Source organism: Microcaecilia unicolor, chromosome 8 (assembly GCF_901765095.1).
Source record: "Microcaecilia unicolor chromosome 8, aMicUni1.1, whole genome shotgun sequence".
In the NCBI taxonomy this organism is placed as follows: Eukaryota; Metazoa; Chordata; class Amphibia; order Gymnophiona; family Siphonopidae; genus Microcaecilia; species Microcaecilia unicolor.
In genome coordinates this window covers 66732468-66758126 of record NC_044038.1, presented here as the reverse complement: position 1 = coordinate 66758126, position 25659 = coordinate 66732468, and the positions used below count along the sequence as shown (strand labels likewise).

The following is a 25659-nucleotide window of genomic DNA, read 5'->3' as shown; positions in this document are numbered from 1 at the left end:
GCTGGCGGGGGTTGGGGTCCCCCGCCAGCAAAGGTAGGCGACGGCGGGTTGGCGGCGGGAGGGGGGTTGAGAGGATCGCGGCAGGGGGGGCAAAGTTGGCAATGGCAGGGGGGATCGGAGGGGGGCTAAATGTGCCCCCTCACCTCTGGACCCCCCTCCCACTGAAGTCTGGCTACGCCCCTGGCTCAAGCACCCACAGCACCCGCAGAGCTGGTTGCTGTGGTCTCAGTACCTAGTGATTGGACTTAGGGCCCAAGATTGCATGTAGGGCTAAATGAGTGATAGGGGATATAAAAATAGTGAAAATTGCCAAGTAGTTGAACATGAAGGTTCGTAACATAGCAGTGAATTCTAGTCCTGGTTATAGAAGGAAACTGCCCAGTCCAAAAAAAGGAGAGAGAGGGAGAGATAAGTAATGGAATCCTTATAAGAAGTATGTCTCAAGTGACTAGCTGAGCAAGCTATCTGTGGGGCCTGGTCATGATAAACAGAAACTGTATCATCAAGTTTATTGTACGAAAGAACTCAGGATCCAGATGTTACTGTAATCAGTGGAACAGAACCAAGCTATGGGCCCAATTTAGTAGACGTTTTTTTCCCCATAGATGTGGTGTAATTAGATTTTAGCAAAGCCTTTGACATGGCTCTGCATAGGTGGCTTACAGATGAACTGAGTGCCCTTGGTATAGACCCTAAAATGACTGACTGGTTGAGTGGAAGGTGACAGAGGGTAGTGGTAAATGGAGCTCACTCTAAGGAAAGGGATGTTACCAGTTCTTCATCTGGTTCTTTTTAACGTTTTGTAAGTGAATGGAAAGGCTGTCTGGTAAGGTTTGTTTCTTTGCGGGTGAGATAAAAATATGCAATAGGCTGGGTAAATACCTCTGTTGGTTTGGATAACTTCCCACATGTTGCAGCTCACCATAACCCTTCTAGAGATTAAAGAAACAAAAAATCCTACCTTGATTTTCTTGTTCAGAACATCATTGCAAAATGTCATTACAGTCTTTGATGTGATCTCGTCAGCACTGAACAGGAATCTCTGTGAAGTCTCCACATTGATGAAACGGATGGCTGGAACATCCTTACTGGTCAGATTGAAATAGTCCATGACGTTTGCAGACTCTCCATTTATATCAATGAAGACAAAGATAATCTGAGAAACAACAAAAGTACAAACATGCTATGGTGAGAAACAACACAGTTTTGCCATGATAGGAAGCCCCTCTAAGTATGCCTTCTCATCTGCTCCCTACCCATCTGTAAATAGGCTCGATTTACTCCTTACCTGTTCCCCTACCCCAAACAGTATGCTAGTAGACCTGCTCCTCTGTTCTTCCCTTTCTCCCCCTTTTATAGGTGGCTGGCTCCTCTGCCACCACCTCCATCGTGTACGTGGGCTGACTTCTCTGCTCCTCCTCCACCTCCATGTGTCTGTGCATCAACACTGTACCAAGGGCTGTGTGAGGTGTGGCTACACAAATCACAAATATGGAGGGGCATAAAAATTGCTCTCAGTCCACTGCCTCCTCTCATTGGCAGTGACGAAGTGGGCAGGTTAAGGGTGATCAAATTTGCAGATGACACAAAACTATTCAAAGTTGTCAAAACGCATGCAGATTATGTAAAATTGCCTGATGCTATGGTCCACCTTAGGAGTTAGAACTCAAGAAAAAGATCTAGGTGTTACTGTGGACAAAATGCTGAAATCTTCTGTCCAGTGTGTGGCGGTGGCCAAAAAAGCAAACAGGATGCTAGGAATTATTAGGAAAGGGATGCAAAATAAGACCAAGAATATTATAATGCCTCTATCACTCAATGGTGCGACCTTACCTTGAGTATTGCTTTTAATCTGGTTGCCGTAGCTCAAAAAAAAAACATAGCGGAATTAGAAAAGGTTCAAAGAAGAGCGACCAAAATGACTTAAAGGGGATGGAACTCCTCTCATATGAGGAAAGGCTAAAGAAGTTAGGGCTCTTCAGCTAGGAGAAGAGCCATCTGAGGGGGAATATGATTGAGATCTACAAAATCCTGAGTGGTGTAGACAGGGGCATAGCCACGGGTGGGCCTGGGTGGGCCTAGGCCCACCCAGTTAGTTTAGGCCCACCCAGCAGTGGAGGCAGCGGAGCGGAGGGAGCAGGCTGAGCTCCGTTCCTGCATCTGCCTCCCTCTCCCAGACACTGCCTACCGCCGCCACAATCGCAGGATCTACCTCCCTCCATCTCAGCACTCATCAGCAGCAGCGCCGGTAGCGAATCATACACGCTGCCTCCTTCTAACCCGGAAGCGTCTTCTCTGCCGCGTCCAGCCCCAGCAGAAACAGGATGTTCTGATAATGGGGGCGGAACGCGGCAGAGAAGACGCTTCCGGGTTAGAAGAAGGCAGCGTGTATGATTCGCTACTGGCACTGCTGCTGATGAGTGCTGAGACGGAGGGAGGTAGACCTGCAATCGTGGCAGCAGTAGGCAGCATCTGGGAGAGGGAGGCAGATGCAGGAACGGAGCTCAGCCTGCTTCCACTGTAAATTTTTGGGGGGAGAAGAGGGCGGGCAGGTGGAATTGAATGGGAGGGAAGGATGGGGGCGGGAGGGAATTGCAGGGGAGAGAGGAGAATTGCTGATGGCTGGAGGGAGGGGAAGGGGAGAAAATAGAATTGCTGGGTATGGATGGATAGAGGGGGGCAGGGGCAAGAACAGAATTGCTGGGTATGGATGGATAGGGGCAGGGCAGAGATGAGAATTGTTGGGTATGGATGGATGAAGGGGAGAGGAGAGTTGCTGGACATGGGTGGATGGAGGGGAGGAAAGAGGAGATAGGAAGGTTGCTGGACATGGGTGGATGGAGGGCAGGGGAGAGGAGGGTTGCTGGACATGATTGAATGGACGGAAGGGCAGGGGAGAAGAGGGTTGCTGGCATGGATGGATGGATGGAAGGGCAGGGGAGAGGAGGGTTGCTGGACATGGATGGAGGAGAGGGAAGAGTGAGGAAGGAGAATAGATGAGATGAGGGGAAAGGAAGAGAGGAGAAAAACTGCACATAGATGAAGAAAATAGGCAGAAGCTGGATCCACTGGACAGTCGTCTGCAGAGGACCCAGCTTTTACTTACAGATGTAGGGCAAGAAATGAAGAAGAAAGGCGGAAAGTAAAGAAATAAATGGAAAGGAAGCCCTGGAAACGGAGTTAAGAGGACAGATAGCAGCAGAATCAGATACTGGGCCAGCATGATCAGAAAAACAGTCACCAGACAACAAAGGTAGAAAAAAATCATTTTATTTTCATTTTAGTGTTTGGAATATGTCCACTTTGAGAATCAGGTGCTCAACATTAAAAGTTTTATATTTATTTACTTATTTATGGCATTTTATCCCACAATAAACATGAATTAGATTGGAACCTGGGATCATTTAATTTTTTTTTCCTGGAGAGAGTAATGCATTGCCACCGCCCCCCCCCCCCCCCCCAGGCTCTCTCCCCAGCTATAGCCAGCTCTGCAATTTTGAGGGGAGGTGCACAGGTGGACGGGGGGTGGGGGGAGGGTGCAGAGGTGGACCGGGGAGAGAGCCTGTTGTTAAACATTTACCAGCACACCACTGTCTAGTGCCCACCCAACCAACCTGTTGGCCCACCCAAAAATTGACTTCTGGCTAAGCCACTGGGTGTAGAACAGGTAAAAGTTAATCGATTTTTTACTCTTTCAAAAAGTACAAAGACCAGAGGACACTCAATGAAATTACATGGAAATACTTGTAAAACATATAGGAAGAAAATTTTTTTTTTTCATTCAAAGAAGAATAGATTCTAGAGGATGTGGTAACAGTGGTTAGTGTATCTAGATTTAAAAAAGGTTTGGACAAGTTCCTGGAGGAAAAGTCCATAGTTTGTTATTGAGATGGATATGGGGGATGTCACCGCTTGCCCTGGGATTGGTAGCATTGAATGTTGCTGCTAATTGGGTTTCTGCCAGGTACTTGTGACCTGGAAGGGCCACTGTTGGAAGCAGGATACTGAGCTAGATGGACCATTGGTCTGACTCAGTATGGCTATTCTTATGTTCTTATGTCAGTGGGTGAGTCACAAAGGGCACTAATACATGCTCCTGCTGTGCTCCTTACATCCTTCAACACACTGCACATGAATCTGTTTATTGGCTGCCTTATGCGGTGATAGAGGCTGAATGCTTCAGAACAGGCCCTACTTCTGAATTTTATATTATCAATTAGATTATGTTGTATTGTATTCTGCTCTATTCATGTATAGAGAGCAGCAAACAAATCATAAATCAAATTCCTCCTGTATATGCATTCCAAATGGCATGGACTGGTCAGACGTCCTTCAAAAATCCATCTCTGTGTGCTTGACACTTGGTGATAAACCTTTTTGCTCAGAAGATCTTAGGGATCAGGAAGATTTGGTTCCTGTAAAGTCATGGGCGTAGTTTGGGGTGGGGGGCGAGGGGGGCATTGCCCCCCCCAAACGCAGGGCCAGCGCAAGGCAGCTCTGTGACGGTCCCTCCTTCCCGCCCTCAGCTCCCCGATGGACAGCCCTCCTCTCCGTTCCTTGCCCCCCCGTGTGCGTTTAACCCTTTTACTTTCAGGCGCAGCGACAGCAGTGAAGACAACACAGCGGGCTCGCCTCCAGCTTCTCCCTTCGCTCACACAGTGTCCTGCCCTCACAGAAACAGGAAATACATCATTGCAGAAGGTGGGACACTGTGTGAGCGAAGGGAGAAGCTGGAGGCGAGCCTGCTGTGTTGTCCTCTTCACTGCCGGTGCTGCGCCTGAAAGTAAAATGGTTAAACGCGCGGGGGGGGGGGGGCAGGGAGAATCGCTGGGCATGGAAGGGAGGGGAGGGCAGGGGGAGAGAAGAGATCGCTGGACAGGAGAGGAGGGGAGGGCAGGGGAGAGAGGAGAATTGCTGGACATGGATGGCTGAATGGGGGCAGGGGAGAGAGGAAATTTGCTGGATATGGGTGGACGGAGGAGAGGGCAGGAGAGAATGGAGAGTTGCTGGACATGGATGGATGGAGGGGAGGGGAGAGAAGAGATCGCTGGATATGAAGAGAAGGGGAGGGCAGGGGCAGAGAAGAAATTGCTAAGTATGGAGAGAGGGGAGGACAGGGGGAGCGAAGAGATCTGTGGACATGGAGAGGCGGGGAAGGCAGGGGGAGACAGTGGCGTACCAAGGGGGCGGTGGGGGCGGTCCGCCCTGGGTGCACGCTGCTGGGGGGGTGCCGCGTGCCTGTTGGTCCGAGTCTGCTCGTTCCCTTCCTGCTGTTCCCTTTGTGCGGAACAGGTTACTTCCTGTTCCGGGGCAGAGGGAGCAGCAGGGAGGGAACGAGCAGACTCGGAGCTAACAGGCGCGCGGCACCCCCCCCCCCAGCAGGTAAAAATGCACCCGGGGGGTCGTGCTGCACCCAGGGGGGGTGTAGCTTCACCGGGGGGGGGGCCGCGCTGCACCTGGGGGGGCACATCGGCAATCCGCCCCGGGTGTCAGCCAGGCTAGGAACGCCACTGGGGGGAGAGAAGAGATGGCTGGACAGGAGAGGAGGGGAGGGCAGAGGGAGAGAAGAGATAGTTGGACAGGTGAGGAGGGGGAAGGGGAGAGAGGAGAATTGCTGGACATGGATGGATGAATGGGGGCAGGGGAGAGAGGAAATTTGCTGGATATGGGTGGATGGAGGAGAGGGAAGTCAGGAAGGAGATGCACATGGATGGAGGGGAGGGAAGAGAGCAGAAATGCTGGACATGGATGGAGTGGAGGCCAGGGAAGAGAGGAGAAATGTTGGACAAGGATGAAGGAAAGGGAAGGAAAGACAAAGGAAGGAGATGGACACAGATGGAGGAGAGAGGAGAAATGCTGGATATGGATGGAGGGGAAATTGCTGAATTTAAAGGCTGGCTCCGAACACTTTGAGGGCAGATGCTGAAACTGGAGGAAGGATAGGGATAGGGTGTAATGCTATGGATTTACAGCCTGTCTCACTAACACAGAATCTGTAGTATTTTATTCTGTGAACAGTCTGTGGTGATCAAGTGAGCAGGCTGCAATACCAAAGCAATACACAGGGCTACAGATGGTAGACAGGACGCATATGGACACAGGAGGATGGTGGACATGGTGAGAGAAAAAATATCAAATGGAAAGAAGACACTGCATAAAACAGAACATACTGGGACCAAAGCGAATAGAAAAACTAAATGATCAGACAACAAAGGTAAAAAAAAGTATTTTATTCAGAATTTATTAATTGGAATATGTCAGCTTTTGGAAATGTGCCTCTGTGATATTTTTCATGTAAGTTTCAATTTTTCTAGTATTGCTGCATGCTGAGTCTGACTTCTTGAGGTAACTTTCCAGTTCAGTATTTTGCCTTCATATTTTTTTTTATTTCTAGTTCCTTGTGTCATATCTGTGTGTGTCATGTGTTTTTCATGTGTGATCAAGGTACAGTATTGTGCTAATGTGTAGTATTTGCAGCCCTTTTTGTTTTGTTTTTCATTAGGTAGTGTACTGGTATTTTAGAGCCCGGTGTAATTACAGTGCTGCCTTTCCACGCATAAGGTTGTAGCTCGTCCTGTCCTTGGAATTAGTGCTGTTATGGCTTGGTAAGGTTATGAGTGTGTTTTTGCACAAGTTTGTGTATAGTGTTTTGCAGTGGAGAGATTGTATGTTGGCCTTACTGAGGTGGCACCAAAACATCAGAAAGGGTTTTAGAGCGTAAATCATGACACACTACCTCTTGAAGGATCTACACATAGAACTTATGCATTTCTAAGGTCTACACTGGCATGGTATGGGAAAGGGGGTGGGGAAGAGGTAGTTCTGGATAAGGAGGAAGGAAGGAAGGGAGAAAGAGCTGGTTTTTTTGGGACTAACCATAATGAATATGTATGAGATATCTCATACATATTCATTATGGTTATTCGCAAAAAAACCAGCTCTTTCTTCCTTCCTTCCTCCATATTAGCATATTCATTTGCATATATATATGCAAATGAATATGCTAATATGCCCCCCATCCTCCCCCCACAAATGAAATAGTCAAACTACGCCCATGCTGTAAAGTATTTGATTTGCACTCACAGCTGATCTTCAGGAACAGAGATGTGAAATTATATTACATTACAATCTTATAGCCCACAAAAACCACCACGTTCAATGCGGGTAACCAATAACAATATGGAGCATCCTCCAGAGATTTACAATACATAAAATAGAAAAAAAAACTCCAAATCTAACCCACCTAAATTAATCTAAAAAGATAAGTTATCGATTTAGACTCACAAAAAACGTTCTAAACAAAAACAACTTCAACAGCTTTCTAAATTGATAGTAGTTGTCTGTTTGTCTAAGGGAAAGAGGTAGAAGATTCCAGTATGATGCTGCCTAATTTGACAAGGCGGCTTTACATGGGCACAATGCTTTAATTTTCTGCAGAAGGAAAGCCTGTTGATTCCTAGTAGTCCTAAAAATACCTCCATTCAAGAAACAAAAGATAAAATTGGATTGACAACTGCTACACTTAAAGTTGTGTTTATCTTACAACCTGATAGAGACGGGGTACTTAAACAATACTTTCTTCGTAAAGATCAACTTTTTTTGGACTGTAAAATAAGAGTTTACCCAGATATCTCGAGAACAACACAGAAGAAAAGACAAGAGTTTCTCAAATTGCGCCCGAAAGCTTTGCAATTGGGGGTCTTATTTTGGTTGAACTTTCCCTGCAAATGTGTTTTAAAATTCAACTCTGCTAAATACATTTTCTTTGAATCAAAACAGTTAAATTCTTTTTTGGAAGCTAAACTGGCTGAACTACCTATGATACATCTAAGGACTATAACAACTTCGACTCCGTAATATGTACATGTAACCCGGTAGCTCTTCTCGGCCATCTTTTTCTTTCTTAGTGTTAGATGTTATTAATCTATCCTAAGTTTTGATTTCCTTATGTATTGTGTAATGCCTCCAATTGTTGGACTAAAGATGAGCAATAGATCATTCCTTTGAGTAAGAAATGTATAATTATTATTTTCAATGTATATATTTTGACTTAAAATCATCTTTTCAAATTTCAAGTGTTATGTTGAAATTAAAATGAAAAATTTATTAAAAAAAAAAGAAACAAAAAAAATCAACCAAACATATCTCCCTGTGAAGAGCCTTAAACGCCAACATAGATACCTTAAACTGTAATCTAGCCTCTCTAGGCAACCAGTGCAAAATCAGAAAGAGAGGGGTAATAGGTTCAAATTTACCAACAGCAAAAATTACCCTCGCAGCAGCATTTTGCACCCTATTAAGTCTACAAGGTAATTAAGTAACTATTTTGTCTAATGATTACCTTTCCTTTGAAGCTGGGTGCTGCGCCTCTAAAATTTTGCAGTAATAACAGATGTGCCTCCATAGTCTTATTGATGAAGAGCAAGATGTGGTTAGGAACTTTTACTGCAAATATCCTGTCACCATTCTATAAATAAAAGAACAGTACAATGCTTAGCAGCATGGCGAGGCCAAAAGTTAACACAATAAAGACAGTGAGGTTCCTACAAGCACAGGACAACTGTTGCATCCTGTAGCCTAGTGGTTAGCAGGGGTGTAGCCAGACAACAGATTCTGGGTGGGCCTAGGCAAGAAGTGGGTGGGCACCAAGTGTTCTTCACCACCACCAAAAATATATCTCAGCTGGCGAGAAAACGCTTCTTTCCACCTTGGCTTACCATCAAAGGGAAGTCTTCAGCTGATAAGAGCTTGGGATCTCCACCAGCTACCACTAAACGTATGCTACTGTTGGGTGGGCCTGAACTTTAAGTGGGTGGGCCCTGGCCCACCCAGGTCCACCTGTGGCTACGCCACTGGTGGTTAGTGCAGCAGACATTGATCCTGGGTCTGATTCCCACTGCAGCTCCCTCTGACTCTAGGAAGTCATGTAACCCTCCATTGCCCCAGGTACAAATAAACCACTTTGAATGTAGTTGCAAAAATCACAGAAAGGTGGTGTGTCAAGTCTCTTTCCCTTCCCTTTTGATTTTAGTTCTATGTATAGACTCCAAAGGGAGGGAAGGGAGTACTGACACAGTTTATTTACATCAGCTGCCCCTATTGTGCAGCACAAAAGGCAGCTTTTCCTGTGCTGATTTTTAACCTCTGCCGATAGCTGGCTTGACCTTGGTAAAAATGGCCAGCTGAAACCACAAACACAAAGAAGAGGTGTGAAAAATCTGCAGCAAACAGAATGTGTATGAACAAAGCAGACAGAGTCCACAAGAGTTTTGTCCAAAAGGACCCAAACGATCTTTATTCAAAAGGACCCGACGTGGCTATGTTTCGCTGAAAAAGGCTGCATCAGGAGTATGATAAAATACTGCTCCTGAACAGCTGCCAGTGTTAGATCTGATTGGCTCCAAGCAGTCAGCTGAGTCTGATTGAGGAGGAGGTATGGGCGGAGTTCACTTGCTCTTCTAAACTATTGGCAACCTGGAAGTGTAACTAGAAGACTGTGCAGCAGGACACACTGGCAGCTGCTCAGGAGCAGTATTTTATCATACCCCTTCTGCAGCCTTTGTGCGAAATGTGACCACGCCGGGTCCTTTTGAATAAAGATCGTTTGGGTCCTTTGGGACAAAACTGTTCTGGACTCTGTCTGCTTTGTTCCTGCACAGGCCAGCGGAAAGCCAGCCAGTTTACAACACATTTGTTACCAAAACCTCATACAGAGCATGAAGAATATGCAGTGACTAAAAAAAAAAAATCTATACCTGTTGACTATATTCCATAACCAGTTCTAGACTGTTCAGTAGTAAAAACTGTGACAGTTCCATGTTATCAAGCCCAAGGTCTTCATCCACAGGGAAGTCAACACGTTTCTCATCAAACTGCAAAAAGCAGAATAGATCAGAGGTGGAACATTGCAAGAGATATTGGTCCACATTCACTGGCAGAAGCATGGAATAAAACTACACACAAACCAAGGAGTAGGGTGGGTGGACTTTTCCAAAGGAGACAAGGGAGATGCAAGAATTCTTGTGTGTGAAATTTTAATAAAAATATACCAAAGACTTGACACAGCAGCTGTGATTCAGCGCATAAGTGCCTGTCTCAGGAGTCTAAAAGATATACATATATATAATACACTATATAATAATATCAATTATATATAAAAAAAATATTATATCATGACATAATATATAATAAAATATAATGATGATGAACAATCTAAAGATGAATAAAATAAAATAAAGAATGAAAAATAACACTTGTAAATAACAATATAAAAATCAAGAATATAATAAAATCTATAGAAGATATCAATTGGGCTAAAAATTAAATATGCAGTAATATAATAAATAGACATAATAAAGCTTAACAGAATAAATGTGTACATGAATAATAAACATACATTAGTATGACTGTAAACATTCCAATTAGTCGTTGTCGATAATACACTGAAACCTTCTGCTCAGTGTGCTGCTGCGGCTCGGAAAGCGAATAGAATGTTGGGATGTTGGAATGTTAGGAAAGGTATGGAAAACAAGTGTGAGGATGTTATAATGCCGTTATATTGCTCCATTATGCGACCGCACCTTGAGTATTGTGTTCAATTCTGGTTGCCGCATCTCAAGAAAGATATAGTGGAACTGGAAAAGGTGCAGTGAAGGGCGACTAAAATGATAGCGGGGATGGGACGACTTCCCTATGAAGAAAGACTAAGGAGGCTAGGGCTTTTCAGCTTGGAGAAGAGACGGCTGAGGGGAGACATGATAGAGGTATATAAAATAATGAGTGGAGTGGAACAAGTGGATGTGAAGCGTCTGTTCACGCTTTCCAAAAATACTAGGACTAGGGGGCATGCGATGAAACTACAGTGTAGTAAATTTAAAACAAATCAGAGAAAAAGTTTCTTCACCCAACGTGTAATTAAACTCTGGAATTCATTGCCGGAGAACGTGGTGAAGACGGTTAGCTTGGCAGAGTTTAAAAAGGGGTTAGACGATTTCCTAAAGGACAAGTCCATAAACCGCTACTAAATGGACTTGGGAAAAATCCACAATTCCAGGAATAACATGTATAGAATGTTTGTATGTTTGGAAAGCTTGCCAGGTGCCCTTGGCCTGGATTGGCCGCTGTCGTGGATAGGATGCTGGGCTCGATGGACCCTTGGTCTTTTCCTAGTGTGGCATTACTTATGTACTTATCTAGTTTTAAAAAATCATGTAAGCTAAAAAAGAGTGTAATCAAGAGACAAAAATTATTTAAATCAATGTACAGTATTTCTAAAGTATGCCATTGATAAAAACCAAGGAGTACATATGGTCTGAAAGATGCTGTTACCTAGGAACATAAAAAATATGACGGCAAGATGTACATAGATTTATTCAATGTGCAAAAAATCTATACTTATGATGTCCAATCATGGAAAAAGACTCCTGAGGCAGGTGCTTATATGCGGAAACACAGCCACTGTGTTAGGTCTTTTGGTCGACAACATGAGCTGATGCTGTAGTTCTGTATCTGTATCCGGCCACTTCTGGTTTCCCTATTCCCCTGACCTACCTTTTTGAAAAGCACAACAGTGTCCTTAGTGATACCATATTTCTGGAAGAGCTCTGATTGTTCTGTGATGCCAAAAGTGATGTCCATAGTGTTTCTCGCTATTTCGTAGAACACCTTCACATCCGGATCAGTTAGGTCCTGCAGAGAAGGACGAGCAATTAAAATACTGGTATTAAACTCATTTATGGCTTTACCTAAAGGAACATTGACTCCTATCTACAATTCATAACATTACAAACGACATGGCAAACTACATGGTAGCCTAAATTGTTTAACAAATATCTAGTTAAGCTTATTTAAGGGGTCCTTTTATGAAGCTGCAGCAAAAGGGGGCCTGCGCTGGCATCGGTGCGTGCTTTGGACACACACCGAGGTCCCCTTTTACCACAGTGGGAAAAAGGCAGGTCTATGTTTTTTCAAGAACCGGCCATGCAGCAAGTGAAGCACTTCCTGTACGGCCATTGAGGTGCCAGTAAGGGCTCCTGCAGTACCTGGGCAGCGCATGGCATTGCCCGATTACCACCAGGTACACACTGGCGCTACAAAAATGTAAACATTTTTGTAGTGCTGGAAATGGCAAGTACCGGGGGAAGAAACTACCATTGGGCTGCTGTGGTAGCCCGACAGTACTTCCCTTTTAGCGAGCAGTAAGCCCGCATTGGGCTTACCGCCGCTTCATAATAGGGCCCCTAAATGCTCCTATTCTTTTGGAATGTTCATGAATTTCCATATTGCTGTACTGTATTTTTAGTTATATTTTGTTTTAATTATCTTAATTCATTGGTTTTTACTGTACTCATATGTATTCATCTTGACGGTGAATTGTTATTTTTCTTCCTGTAATCTGCTCTGAACTTGCTGCTTTGAGTGGAATATAAAAGACTGAATTAAATTTAAACTTAATATTCTCAGTCACCAGATCCAATCTTCCTGGCTTCCTTCCTATCCAGCCGGCTCATCCCATATTCTTCTGCTAGGGTCATACACTCCTCACAACAGCATCTCCTTACAGTGCGTACCTTCCGCCAAGTATATTATGATACTACTAGAACAACTTGTTTCAGTGTAATTGATCCCAGTCCCTAGAACAGCCTATCATTATATCTGAGGCTCAAAAAATGATTTGAGTCCCAGTTTAAAGCCTGTAATTTTTCATTTGCTTTTCCTAGTACTTCCACTGACATTTACATATGAGAGCAGTCTGTGTGACAGGTTGCAGTTGCCTTAAGAGAAACAGCTTGCTGCTTTATATCACTAAGCAGAGCTGCCGAGAGACTAAGCTGGGCCCAGGGCAGAATCGTCATCGCTGCCGCCGCCCCCCCCTCCTGTCCACCCGAAGTACCTTGACTGGCCCTGCCCACTGCAGGCAGCGAGGCTCCTTCCTCTGCCCAGCATTGCCTGCCCCTGTGGCTGCTTTCCTCAGGTCACACATGCTTAGTCTCAAAACTGTACGGCCTATCTCAAACACTGTTCAATTTCCTACATTTATAGATAATATCAATCACAGCAAAACACCACATCTCTTTATAGCTGCATATATTATCTTAAACGGGGATCTTCAGATTTCTTTGATCTCCTCCTCCATCTGGGACAATCCCCAGTATTGCATTGGTGACAACCCATTCCTCATTGATCAACCCGTATCTGGTCTTAATTTCTTTTCAATTTTTTCTTCTTTTTTTTTGTTTTCTTATATTTTTTTCAATTTAAAGATATTTAAATTCTTCTCCATAAGATAACAATCCCATATTTTTGTATACAATTAATATTTAGTACTGATTAGCTACTTAGCTTTTAAACAACATTCAGCAGCAATGTTTCTTCCAGGTCAAACCTCCGCCTGGGAGAAACATTGCTGCTAAACGTTGTTTAAAAGCTAAGTAGCTAATCAGTACTAAATATTAATTGTATACAAAAATATGGGATTGTTAACTTATGGAGAAGAATTTAAATATCTTTAAATTGAAAAAAATATAAGAAAACAAAAAAAAAGAAGAAAAAATTGAAAAGAAATTAAGACCAGATACGGGTTGATCAATGAGGAATGGGTTGTCACCAATGCAATACTGGGGATTGCCCCAGATGGAGGAGGTGATCAAAGAAATCTGAAGATCCCCATTTAAGATAATATATGCAGCTATAAAGAGATGTGGTGTTTTGCTGTGATTGATATTATATATAAATGTAGGAAATTGAACAGTGTTTGAGATAGGCTGTAGAGTTTGAATTTATCTCCACACTATAAGGATAAGGTCTCTTTAATTTGATAGTCTCAAAACTGAACATGCATGGCCTGAGGGCCCAGCAGCTGCTAGGCAGGCAATGCAAGGGGAGCCCGGCGCCGGAGTTTTCTCTTTCCTGCTCCTGTGAGGACACAATCACCTGGGTCCTGACAGGAGCAGGAGAGAGAGAGAGAGAGAGAGAGAGAGAGAGAGAGACCCCTGCGTTGGCCCCCCCGGAGGCCCAGGCCCGGGGAAGTTTGCCCCTCCTGCTCCCCCCTCTCGGCGGCTATGTCACTAAGGGGTCCTTTTACTAAGCCATGGTAAAAGATAGCCTGTGGTAGTGCGAGCGTGTCTTTTGGGCACGTACTGGGCCATTTTTTAAGGGGCCAGAAAATGGACATATGCAAAAATTGAAGTTAGCATGTGTCCATTTTCGGCCTGAGACCTTACCGCCACCCATTGACCCACACAGGTAAGCATGCAGTGTGCTAACTGCTATTTACCATCAGGTAAGTGGCCGGAGGTAGAAAATAGAAAATTATTTTCTACCACGGGATTCAGCATGCGCCAAATTCAGAATTACCACTCGTCTCATGCGCTAGCTGGGCGGTATTGCCAATTTGGTGCATGCTGTACACGTGTAGGCCCTCCCAGACCTTTGTAAAAGGGCACCTCAAGTAGCCAAAACTCTGAATAGCTCCTGCTGGTTTATGTTTAGCCCCTGACGCAGCCCTTTAGAGGGCGAAACATGGCCATGTTGGGCGGTTAGTGAAAGTTGTTGCATTTGTAACTCATCTGTGTTGAATAAATATTGTTTTCCTTCATCACATTGGTCTGTTCTTCTTTGTTATCAAATAAATTGAACCTTGAACCTTGAAATGCTGTGGCATGAGAGGGACACAGATGTTTATTTATTTGGATTTAGTGCATGTGTTTTCAGTAGTAGCTCAAAGTGAGTTACATTCAGGTACATTAGGTATTTTCCTGTTCCTGGAGGGCTTGCGATCTAATTTTGTATCTGAGATAATGTAGGGTCAAACAACGTCACCAAGGTCACAAGGAGCATCAACAGGATTTGAATCCTGGGATCCCTGATTCTCAGGCAAGCAGAAAAAGTAGAAAGTGTGACAGATCCAAAAATGCTAACCGAAAAATGTCTTTGCGCCAAAATCACCACTACCAAGACAGTTTTCGGTTAGCCTTTTTGGATCTAAGTGATTCAATCATACGCAATTGAACAAGGACAATTTCACCACAGGCACCATTCACTTTCTGGTCTCACCATCAGAGCTGCTTTTGACCCCTGAGGCAGGCGGGTTTTCCCGGCGAAACACTTCCCTGTTTCGGGTCTATGTTTGGTGCAATAAAAGTGTTCTGATTGATACTTCCTACATTGGAGTTCTTGTCACACTTTCTACTTTTTCTGCTTGCCTTGGACTTTCCGTAGAGGTGTCATCCTGTTTGTTGTGTTCCCCGATTCTCAGCCCACTGCTTAACCAGTAGGCTACTCCTCCATTCCTATGTTCTTTTTCCATCCCACCTCAACAATGGGTACATCTAAGCAACGACATGGGGATTGGAGGCAGAAGTGTAAACCCATCTTAGCACTTTATGCACTCTAGAGAGTAACACAGTATAGCTACGATTTTCACAAAGGGAATCAACTAACTCCTGTGCTTCACTTGTAGAATCTGAACAATTACCACTTTTCATCACCAAGTAACAACTGGAAGTACCGAAAGAAAAGTATTTTCATAGTCACTTTATCCTCAAGCTGTTGCATGGAGGGGAAGATCCCATCTACAAATAAGTCAACAAATGTCTTCATGCCACCCCTTTTTACTGTCCCCTGCTCAACATTCCAAATTCATCTGATGTGATGGGGAGAAAATCAGCCATTGATTGAAGGAGAAGATCTGATTCTCGATCTTTTTCATTTTTTTGGACTGTTTTCCATGCCTGGATTAAAGCATTTAAAGCAATTAGGGATGTGAATTCATTTGAAACAACATGGTAAATGTCAATTTCCAATCATGTTTCACGTCATTTTAAAAGGTCATGGATTTGTTATGCTGCTTTTCTGTGGTACAACTAAAGCAACAGGTACTTTCTCTGTCCCTAGTGGACTCACAATCTAAGTTTCTGTTCCTAGAGCAATGGAGAGTTAAATGACTTACCCAGGATCACAAGGAGCCACAGTGGAAATTGAATCCAGTTCCTCAGACCATTGCACTAACCATTAAGCTGCTGCTCTACTAGGAAGCAAAACTAAACAAAACTTTATTTTGACTCTTTATTTTTTATCTTTATCCCTTCCCATTCTCAAAGCTTGGTCCTCACAAGATCAAAGATGGAGAGCTATAAATGACCTTTCCAGGGAGAATCACTGGGCCTCTTCTGGCCTGTCATGGTCACTTTTAATGGCTTTTAACACTGCAGGTTTGGAGATCTTAATTCCTCCCCTCTAACAGGAAGAACCAACCTTCACTATTTCATCCTTCTCCTTTTCCCTCCCACACACATTTTCCAATTTCTACAAGTACTTTATTGGGATACTGATTGGGAGATTTGAAAACATAAAAGTTAATTTTGACACAATGACCATTTTCAAAATGTTGATCAATTCATTCCACCTCTTTAACTCCTCCCCTACTTTCTGTACTGGAGATAGATAATTCAGGTTAGATATTATCTTAAGTTATGTAATCATTTTCAATTTTGGCTTAGTTTTTATGATTAATGTAATTACTGATGTCAGTGTAGGTTATTTACATTTGTCTAATTCATCAATGTTATTATGTTATTTTAATGTTTAATTTGGATCCACATTTATTAACTGCTTTTACGAAGAGATTCGCCCAAGGCAGTGTACAGTAGGTACAGTTTAACATCAAACTTACAATTTTGTTAAAAACATAAGAATAGTAAAATGAACAAGTAAAGACAGAGACAGATTGAAAGAGGAAAACTTGAAAGCAGGAAATCTAACAGCACTGAAATTCAAATAACAGAAATATAATATGATGTAAGCATAATAGTGATGGAGTATCTAATAAATACACTTTGTCTTGTGACCCACCTTGAGCTAGTATGCTAGTGACCTATTACTGGCTAAATCCAGAGGTCAATATTCCATCCTCATTCTTCTTGATCTTTCCGCTGCTTTTGACACTGTCGATCACAGCATACTTCTCGATACCCTGTCCTCACTTGGATTCCAGGGCTCTGTCCTTTCCTGGTTCTCTTCCTATCTCTCCTTCCGCACCTTTAGTGTTCACTCTGGTGGATCCTCTTCTACTTCTATCCCTCTGCCTGTCGGCGTACCTCAGGGTTCTGTTCTTGGTCCCCTCCTCTTTTCTATCTACACTTCTTCCCTTGGTTCATTAATCTCATCCCATGGCTTTTCCTACCATCTCTATGCTGATGACTCCCAAATCTACCTTTCTACCCCTGATATCTCACCTTGCATCCAAACCAAAGTTTCAGCGTGCTTGTCTGACATTGCTGCCTGGATGTCTCAACGCCACCTGAAATTAAATATGACCAAAACCGAGCTTCTCATTTCCCCCCCCAAACCCACCTCCCCGCTCCCCCCGTTTTCTATTTCTGTTGATGGCTCTCTCATTCTCCCTGTCTCCTCAGCTCGAAACCTTGGGGTCATCTTTGACTCTTCTCTCTCCTTCTCTGCTCATATCCAGCAGACCGCCAAGACCTGTCGTTTCTTTCTTTACAACATCCATAAAATCCGCCCCTTTCTTTCCGAGCACTCTACCAAAACCCTCATCCACACCCTTGTCACCTCTCGTTTAGACTACTGCAATCTGCTTCTTGCTGGCCTCCCATTTAGTCACCTCTCCCCTCTCCAGTCGGTTCAAAACTCTGCTGCCCGTCTCATCTTCCGCCAGGGTCGCTTTACTCATACTACCCCTCTCCTCAAGACCCTTCACTGGCTCCCTATCCGTTTTCGCATCCTGTTCAAACTTCTTCTACTAACCTATAAATGTATTCACTCTGCTGCTCCCCAGTATCTCTCCACACTCGTCCTTCCCTACACCCCTTCCCGTGCACTCCGCTCCATGGATAAATCCTTCTTATCTGTTCCCTTCTCCACTACTGCCAACTCCAGACTTCGCGCCTTCTGTCTCGCTGCACCCTACGCCTGGAATAAACTTCCTGAGCCCCTACGTCTTGCCCCATCCTTGGCCACCTTTAAATCTAGACTGAAAGCCCACCTCTTTAACATTGCTTTTGACTAGTAACCACTTGTAACCACTCGCCTCCACCTACCCTCCTCTCTTCCTTCCCGTTCACATTAATTGATTTGATTTGCTTACTTTATTTATTTTTTGTCTATTAGATTGTAAGCTCTTTGAGCAGGGACTGTCTTTCTTCTATGTTTGTGCAGCGCTGCGTATGCCTTGTAGCGCTATAGAAATGCTAAATAGTAGTAGTAGTAGTAATATAAATGCTATGATCTAACAGTGCTGGTAAGTTAACCCCCAGTATTACAAACTACAACTGCAAACCCTATAGCCAGATACAAAGAGATGCATATGGAGTAGAAAACAAACAGAGCAAGGAACAGTGAATTGCAGGGTGGTGGGGTGCTTGGGCTGTGAAAGAAACAATATGGTGGTAGGGAGCCCAGGAAGATGTGGAAGAGTTGGACCAGTCCATGAAAGAAATGGCACAGCGGTTGGGAGCCTGAGTCTTCCACCAGAAAATTGGGAGGAGCTGGCCCTAACCATGAAAGAAGTAGCATGGGAGTGAGATCCCACCATCAAATGATGCAGAGGAGCTGGACTCGCACAAGAAACAGAACAGTGGCAGGGAGCCCAGACGGCAAGTGAGTCTAAGACTTAATACACTATACAGCTGACCTCCAGCAATAAATAAATTTAAGTACTAATACACCATTATTCTCATTTTAGAAGTTTTTTTTAAGACAAATGGTTTTATTTTCAGTTTAGTAATTGAAATATGTCGGTTTTGAGATGCTGTCTTTATGTTTTGCACTGTGTAGAATAAAATGCAAGGGGTGATGGTTTATATAATTAATTTTCAATTAAAAATTTTAATTTAGATTAATTTTGCAGTTAAAATTTTTAATCAATATGAAGGCCTGCAAAAAAATATATATAGCAGAATTAGAAGAGGTGCAGAGAAGGATGATCAAAATGAATTTTAGAAGCATTATTTGGGTTTGACATGCATAAACTGGCATTTGGATGTTTATATTGTGTTAACATCGAAATCCTGAGTCACAGAGCTAGGATATACACATCTAAAACTGAAAATTGTGCATCTGGCAAGGGGATGTGGTCTGGGTTTATATTCAGCAGGATGAGGCAGGCCTACAAAATAAACGTGGGTTCCTCATTTCAAAAGGGAAATGCATGTCTACGTCCAAAAAGATTGACATCAAGATTTACACTTGCTACCTGGGATGTCTAGGATTCAGGAAAGCGCTCGTATTGAGAAGCATTCCATTGGAGGATTAGGGGAGGTCACTCCCATAGGACTCCTTTTAGTAAGGTGCGCTAATAGATTTAGCACGCACTAAATGATAAGATGCCTATTATCCCCCGGATTCTATTTATCGCGCCAAGTGTTCCGCACTGAAATCCAAGCATATTTACACGCACAACTTGCTAAGTGTATTCTGTAACGCAGAGCGCCTAAATTTTAATGTGTGCAGCCAAAAAGGGACATGGTTATGGGTGGGGAAATGGGCCTTTTGTGGGCATTACAAAATTTACACTCATTGTTATAGAATATGGCCCTCTGTGCCTAAATCTACGTGCCAGTATTTATGGCAAGTAAAACGTGACCTAAATGGACATGATCAAATTTGGTTGTGTGGAGAGGTGCTCGGTGTATTTCTATATACCATGCAGAAATTTAAGCCCATTCTATAAAATTTAGGCGTACTTTAGAGAATACGCCTAGGCGTACTTTTTTACCATGCAGCCTTTTTAAGGTGCTATATATAGAATCTGACCCTATATATTCCTATGGGTGTCTTATCATTTAGTGCGTGCTAATCGTTAGTGTACCTTAGTAAAATTTGCATTATCCAGACTGCAATGGACTTAGAGACAAATCAATTTATGCATCCAGCTTTTCTTATATAAGTACACAACTGTGGAACGCTTTGCCCAAAACTGTGAAATCTATCCACAACCATCTTAACTTCAGAAAGTCACTGAAAACCAACTTGTTTAAGAAGGCCTATCCTCCTGACCCAAATTAACATTCTACTTCCTGCGACACAGCAAAACTATGGACCGTATTGGACTTTTATCACCACCCCCTCTTTATTTATTTGTTGCTTTTATTTATGTTTCTTATATGCCTACTACTATATTGTGTATTTGTATTTTACCGAACTGGAGCCTGCCTCTACGGTATTGTGTAAGCCACATTGAGCCTGCAACTAAGTGGGAAAATATGGGGTATAAATGTATTAAATAAATAAATAAAAGGACCCCTTAGTCACCCAGTGGTTGATGCCCCCTCCCCTCCTCAGACACAAAACTGCCAAAGGATAGCAGGATCTGTGACAGCTTTGGAAAGATAAATGTTTATGTTTGTAATATGGCTGACATAAACTCTGGAATTCATTGCTAGAGAATGTGGTTAGCTTAGCAGGATTTTAAAAAGGTTTGGATAATTTCCTAAAAGAAAAGTCCATAAGCCATTATTAAGGTGGCTTATTTCTAGCAGCATAAAATCTGTTTTACTGTTCTGGGATCTTGCCAGGTACTTGTGACCTGAATTGGCCACTTATGGAAACAGGATACTGAGCTTGATGGAACTTCATTCTATCCCAGTATGGCAATGCTTATGTTCTTACATTAACCACAGTAATTGACCTTTTCATGAATTACAGTAACCTACCTTAAAGAAACCAATGGCAATTAGTTCCTGGGAGTTAATGAGCAGCTCAGCCCTGACTTCCTCTTCAAGTAAAATGGCACTTGGGCCTATCTGTCTCTGCATCCACTTCACAATTCCTCCCGAGTCACTTCGTCCTATGGAAATTAATAGGTACATTGAAAGCCCAAACTGGTTTTACCATCTATCTGCTGAAAGGATGCCACCTCTCTATAGGAAAGAGCTGCATCCTTGTGCAGGGTGAGCATGGAGAACTATATGCTTTACTTGTTGAGGAAGGCTGATGCAGAGCAGTGATGGGACTGGGAAGGAAAAGGGAAAGGAGATGAGTAGACAGATGGTTCCCTCCAAGGATGTGCCTAGGGTTGCTGTACTGAGGGGAAAATAACATGTATCTCATCACTTATCTCTACCCTTCCACTGACCTTCATTATTCATGGCTTCATTATTTTCCCAAAAGGTTTCACGCTGACTATATTTTTCTCTAAAATCTAGAGAAAATTCAAATTACATCCAAAGTACATCTCCAGAATTACGCATAGAAAAAAATAATTGGGACCATCAGAAGGTATGACAGTTTAGGGGAGATTAAAACACCATCTTATGTTGTCATAGGACCAATTTTTTCAATAGGTTTATCATCAAATTATAAATAAGTTCATGCAAAAATCATCTTAAGTTATCTCTACAAGGATACCATTTCAATCAGATACGCTTATCTTTTGCAATGGCTAGGAGACAGCTGATATGACTGTTTCGTAAGCTGCATCAGGGAAGTCTCCTAGATAAATTCACTCTTCTACTGAGAAAATAGAGTAAGTCAGATTGCTACAGATCCCTGCACAGAAACTGAACACTAGTAAACTCCTTCACTTCAGTCACACACAGAGAACACAGACAGATCTTCACCTAACAGAGAATATTGTACTAGTTCCTTTTAATCCTAAACCGTCCGTATTGAACTGTGTTGGATAATGGTGGTATATAAGAATTTGTATTTCATTGTACCTGTGTAAGCAATGGGGTTTGTTCTGTTCCCATCTCTGAAAAACTTAAGGGTGGGGTAGCCATTAACGTTAAACTCCTCTAGTAGGTCTCTCTCCTCTTGCCCATCCACTTTAGCGAGCCGCAGATGAGTGAATTCCTCCATCAGGATTTGGGCAGCTTTAGTGTATTCTGGTGCCAGGGCCTGGCAGTGAGTGCACCAAGGAGCATCTGCAAACCAGAAAATGAAAAGAACTCCTATCAGAATCAGGAAACAGCCACTGCCTGAGGCAATGCTGAGGATCAGATTTAAGATTCAGGCAAAACTATAAAAAAAAAATCTGTCAGTCTTTCCTCTTGAACAGTTTTGAAACACTGCATCTTTGGTCCAAAGGCTTAATTTCCTGCGAGGTCACAATAAAAGCCCTATCTAAAAAGAAATGTTGATAGAGGAAACCTTACATTTTGAAATTAAAGAGCAATGTTAGGGTCAGACTTAAATCTATGCTGTAATTCATTTTAGGAGAAACTTAAGTTGTATTTCACTCAGAACCTATAACAAATATTGAATGTGTGAGGTGCAGCTACGTATGATCCTATCCAGATTTGTGCTTCCTTACTGAGTGTAAGATGTGATTATTATTCAATACATGGTTTTTTTTTAAATTGGGGACTGGAGAGGAGATGACTGTTTTCTCCTCCTTTTTTCACTTCCGTCTCAAACAGAACTGGGATGAGATCTGATGCCAGGAGGCTTCATGTGTAACATCTGGGGTTACTCACTCTCAACTCACTTTAGTCAAGAAATAGCAACAACAGTCCTTGGCCTGGGATCACAGGCTAGGGCTCCTTGACCCCTATGATCTGGCCACTTGGCGTGAATGTTGTATGATGATGACTCTCTTCCCTTCCTCTCACCCCCAACTGACACCAGGGCTCTTTCAGAAATCCTGTAATCATGACCCCTATGATCAGGCTGCTTGGTATAACTGTTGAACAATTATGACCCTCTTCCCCTCCTCTGACCCTCGGCTGAAACCGGGGCTCCTTTTGGAATCCTGTAATCATGACTACTATGATCTGGCCACTTGGTGTCAATGTTGCATGATGCTGACTCTCTTCCTCTCCCCTCCCCCCTGCCAATTCACACCACTGCTCCTTTCAGAATCCTGTAATCATGGCCCTAATGATTTGGCCACTTGATATCAACATGATGATGATTCTCTTCTCGTCCCCTCCCCAATGCAGGCTTTGGACCCAAATCTTATAAATGCTCATGGCTCCACTTTGAACTTGAGTCCTGAAAGGAACGTAGGCTTCTCTTTCTTGTGGCTGTGTCTCCAGTGTTTATACCATAGTAGCAGCCACAGGGCAGGCTCCAGAGAGGCACAGTGCATAGGTCAGGAAGGCATGCCTAAGGGCCCATAAGCAGATAAAACAGTCCACAGGTACACAGAAGGCTTATAAGCCTCCTTTTTCTTTTGAATGTTGTAGGATACAAAAACTAGACTAGACTAGATTGTAAGCTCTTTGAGCAGGGATTGTCCTTCTATGTTAAATTGTACAGCGCTGCGTAACCCTAGTAGCGCTTTAGAAATGTTAAGTAGTAGTAGTAGATACAATGAGGTATACGTGTTAAACAATTAGTAGAAAAGAGAGATATTCTGATTATATTAGGCATGCATTAAGTCAGTAATGGGCCCTAGTAATATTGTTCTGTGCTTTATGGAACAAGAATAAGGCAATCTGCAGCAATGACCTTGAATGAATGGCACCACCTGCTGGTTTTCCCAACACACATCTCCCACCTTGATAAGGGTTTGTATGGGCAAACACCTTTATCACAGCCTCTGCTGAACACTGCTCAGAGGAAATGATTCTTCCTTATCAGTGCCTCTGCAGATACAGACCTATGTTCTGACTCAGGCTGCAGCCTGCACACTGTGGTACAGAAGGCTTGAATCTGGATTGCCAGTTCAACAGGTTCCACTACTGTGTTACTCTCTGTAGTAGAGGAGTAACCTAATGGTTAATGCAGTGGCCTGAGAACCTGGGGAAGTGGGTTCAATTCCTACTACAGCTCTATGGGCAAGTCACTTAGGGGCCCCTTTACCAACCCATGTAAGTGTCTACATGTGCCCAATGCAGGTACAAAATAAGTACATGTATATATGTAAACCGCTTTGAATGTAGTTGCAAAACTACCACAGAAAGGTGGTATATCAAGTCCCCTTTCCCTTTCCCAAAATGGAGTTTTTGCCTGGTTACCACATGGCTCTTGCAGTAATTTCATTTTTGGTGCGCATCCGAAAAATAATTTTTATTTTCAGACACACGGATGCTCACCAAATGTCATTTGACACGCATAGGTCATTACCGCACGGTTACCGAATGAGACTTTTCCACTAGGTCAATGGCTGGCAGTAAGGTCTCAGACCCAAAATGGACGAGCAGCAATTTTCATTTTGCTGCACGTCCATTTTCGGCAAAAATTAAAAAACGCATTTTTTACAGGTGCGCTGAAAAATGATTCTGCATGCGCCCAAAACACGTGTCTACACTACCGCAGGCCATTTTTCAGCGTGCCTTTGTAAAAGGGCCCCTTAACCCTCCAGTATAAAATAAGTCCCTATATGTAAACCACAGAAAGGTGGCATGTTAAATTCCATCCTTTTTCCTTAATGGAAAGTCTCAGAGAAGCCCTTGTGATTGACAAGAGCATATATCAGACAGCCTTGTAATCTCTTGTATCTAAGAGGAAAAATGAGGAATCCTCACTAAGGAATGCTATGGGCTGTGAATACTGTCTCCAGTGCTGCCTGGATTGGGGAGTGCAAGCTGAACTTGAGTCTTCTGTCTGGTTTTCTGTAGTGCTTGCTCATGAACCACCAGGTCAGATACAGCCTATCTCCCCTTCTAACTTCCTATTCTCTCATTGCCACAAAAGTCATCAGCAGGGGTCATGTATCAAGGCTGCTGCCACAGGCACTAAATCCAGTCATGCAAAGGGCAGTTCTATAGCAGGGCGTCCACATTTAACCCCAGATGAGCACTTAAATGTACAGAATATTATCACTTCCACACATAAGTGAATACTTACAGCAAAAGGGGCACTTGCATGGGTGGAGCATGGGCAGGCCTCCCTCTTATGTGTGTAACTTACAGAATACTGTTATGAATGTTCAGGCTGCATTTACACAACCACAGTTACAACCAGTGGCGTAGGAAGGGGTGGGGGGGTGGGACGGTCCGCCCCGGGTGCACGCCGTTGGGGGGGTGTCGGCTCCGCTGGTTCACTGCTCTCTCTGCCCCGGAACAGGTTACTTCCTGTTCTGAGGCAGAGAGAGCAGGGAACCAGCGGAGCTGACGCAGCTCCCAGTGACGTGCACTTGTGGCAGAGCGGCCCTCCCGCCCGCCCCCTTTGGTAAGAATGCGCTCCGGGGGGGGGGGGGGTGCGCCAAGGGGGGGGGGGTGCGCCGTGCTGCACCTGGGGGGGGTGAGCAGCGGCGAACCACCCAGGGTGTCAGCCGCCCTCGCTACGGCACTGGTTACACCAAGTCCATGACTGGTGTAACTGTCGGCTCATAAATAAGATGTACTAATACCAGGGTACACTAGTACTCTATAACTGAATCTTGGCATCCAGGTGCCGTTACAGCAGGAGTTCTCACCCCAGTCCTCTGGACACCTACCAAGAATATGCATGAAACACTTTCATACAATGGAGGTAGGACATACGAAATTATCTCATAAATATTCATTGCAACACAACGATCTGGGTTCACAATCTAATTAAAGTAGTCTAACTAACATATACAATTACAAAAGACAACTAAATAATATCCTACACAAGTACTGTTTATTTAATTACTCAAGTCCTGAAATGCTTCATAATAATCCTTAATACAAACAGTAAAAATAGTGAATAAAATAGGGCTGATCAAAGAGAGATTCCAAGCATAGAATATTATGCCATGTTAAACCATAAAGTACATATGCAATGACT

At 43.4% G+C, this 25659-nt stretch overlaps 1 protein-coding gene across 1 annotated transcript in view; it reads right to left on the bottom strand.

The window, feature by feature from the left end:
• PDIA2 (protein disulfide isomerase family A member 2) overlaps nt 1-25659 on the bottom strand; it is a 45376-nt gene that overhangs the window by 13131 nt on the left and 6586 nt on the right. Inside the window, exons 2-7 of the mRNA XM_030212081.1 lie at nt 21678-21884; nt 20673-20806; nt 11551-11688; nt 9756-9872; nt 8342-8467; nt 962-1156 (exon numbers count right to left, since the gene is read on the bottom strand). Coding sequence (XP_030067941.1) covers nt 962-1156; nt 8342-8467; nt 9756-9872; nt 11551-11688; nt 20673-20806; nt 21678-21884 — 917 coding nt within the window. The remainder of the gene's footprint in view (nt 1-961; nt 1157-8341; nt 8468-9755; nt 9873-11550; nt 11689-20672; nt 20807-21677; nt 21885-25659) is intronic.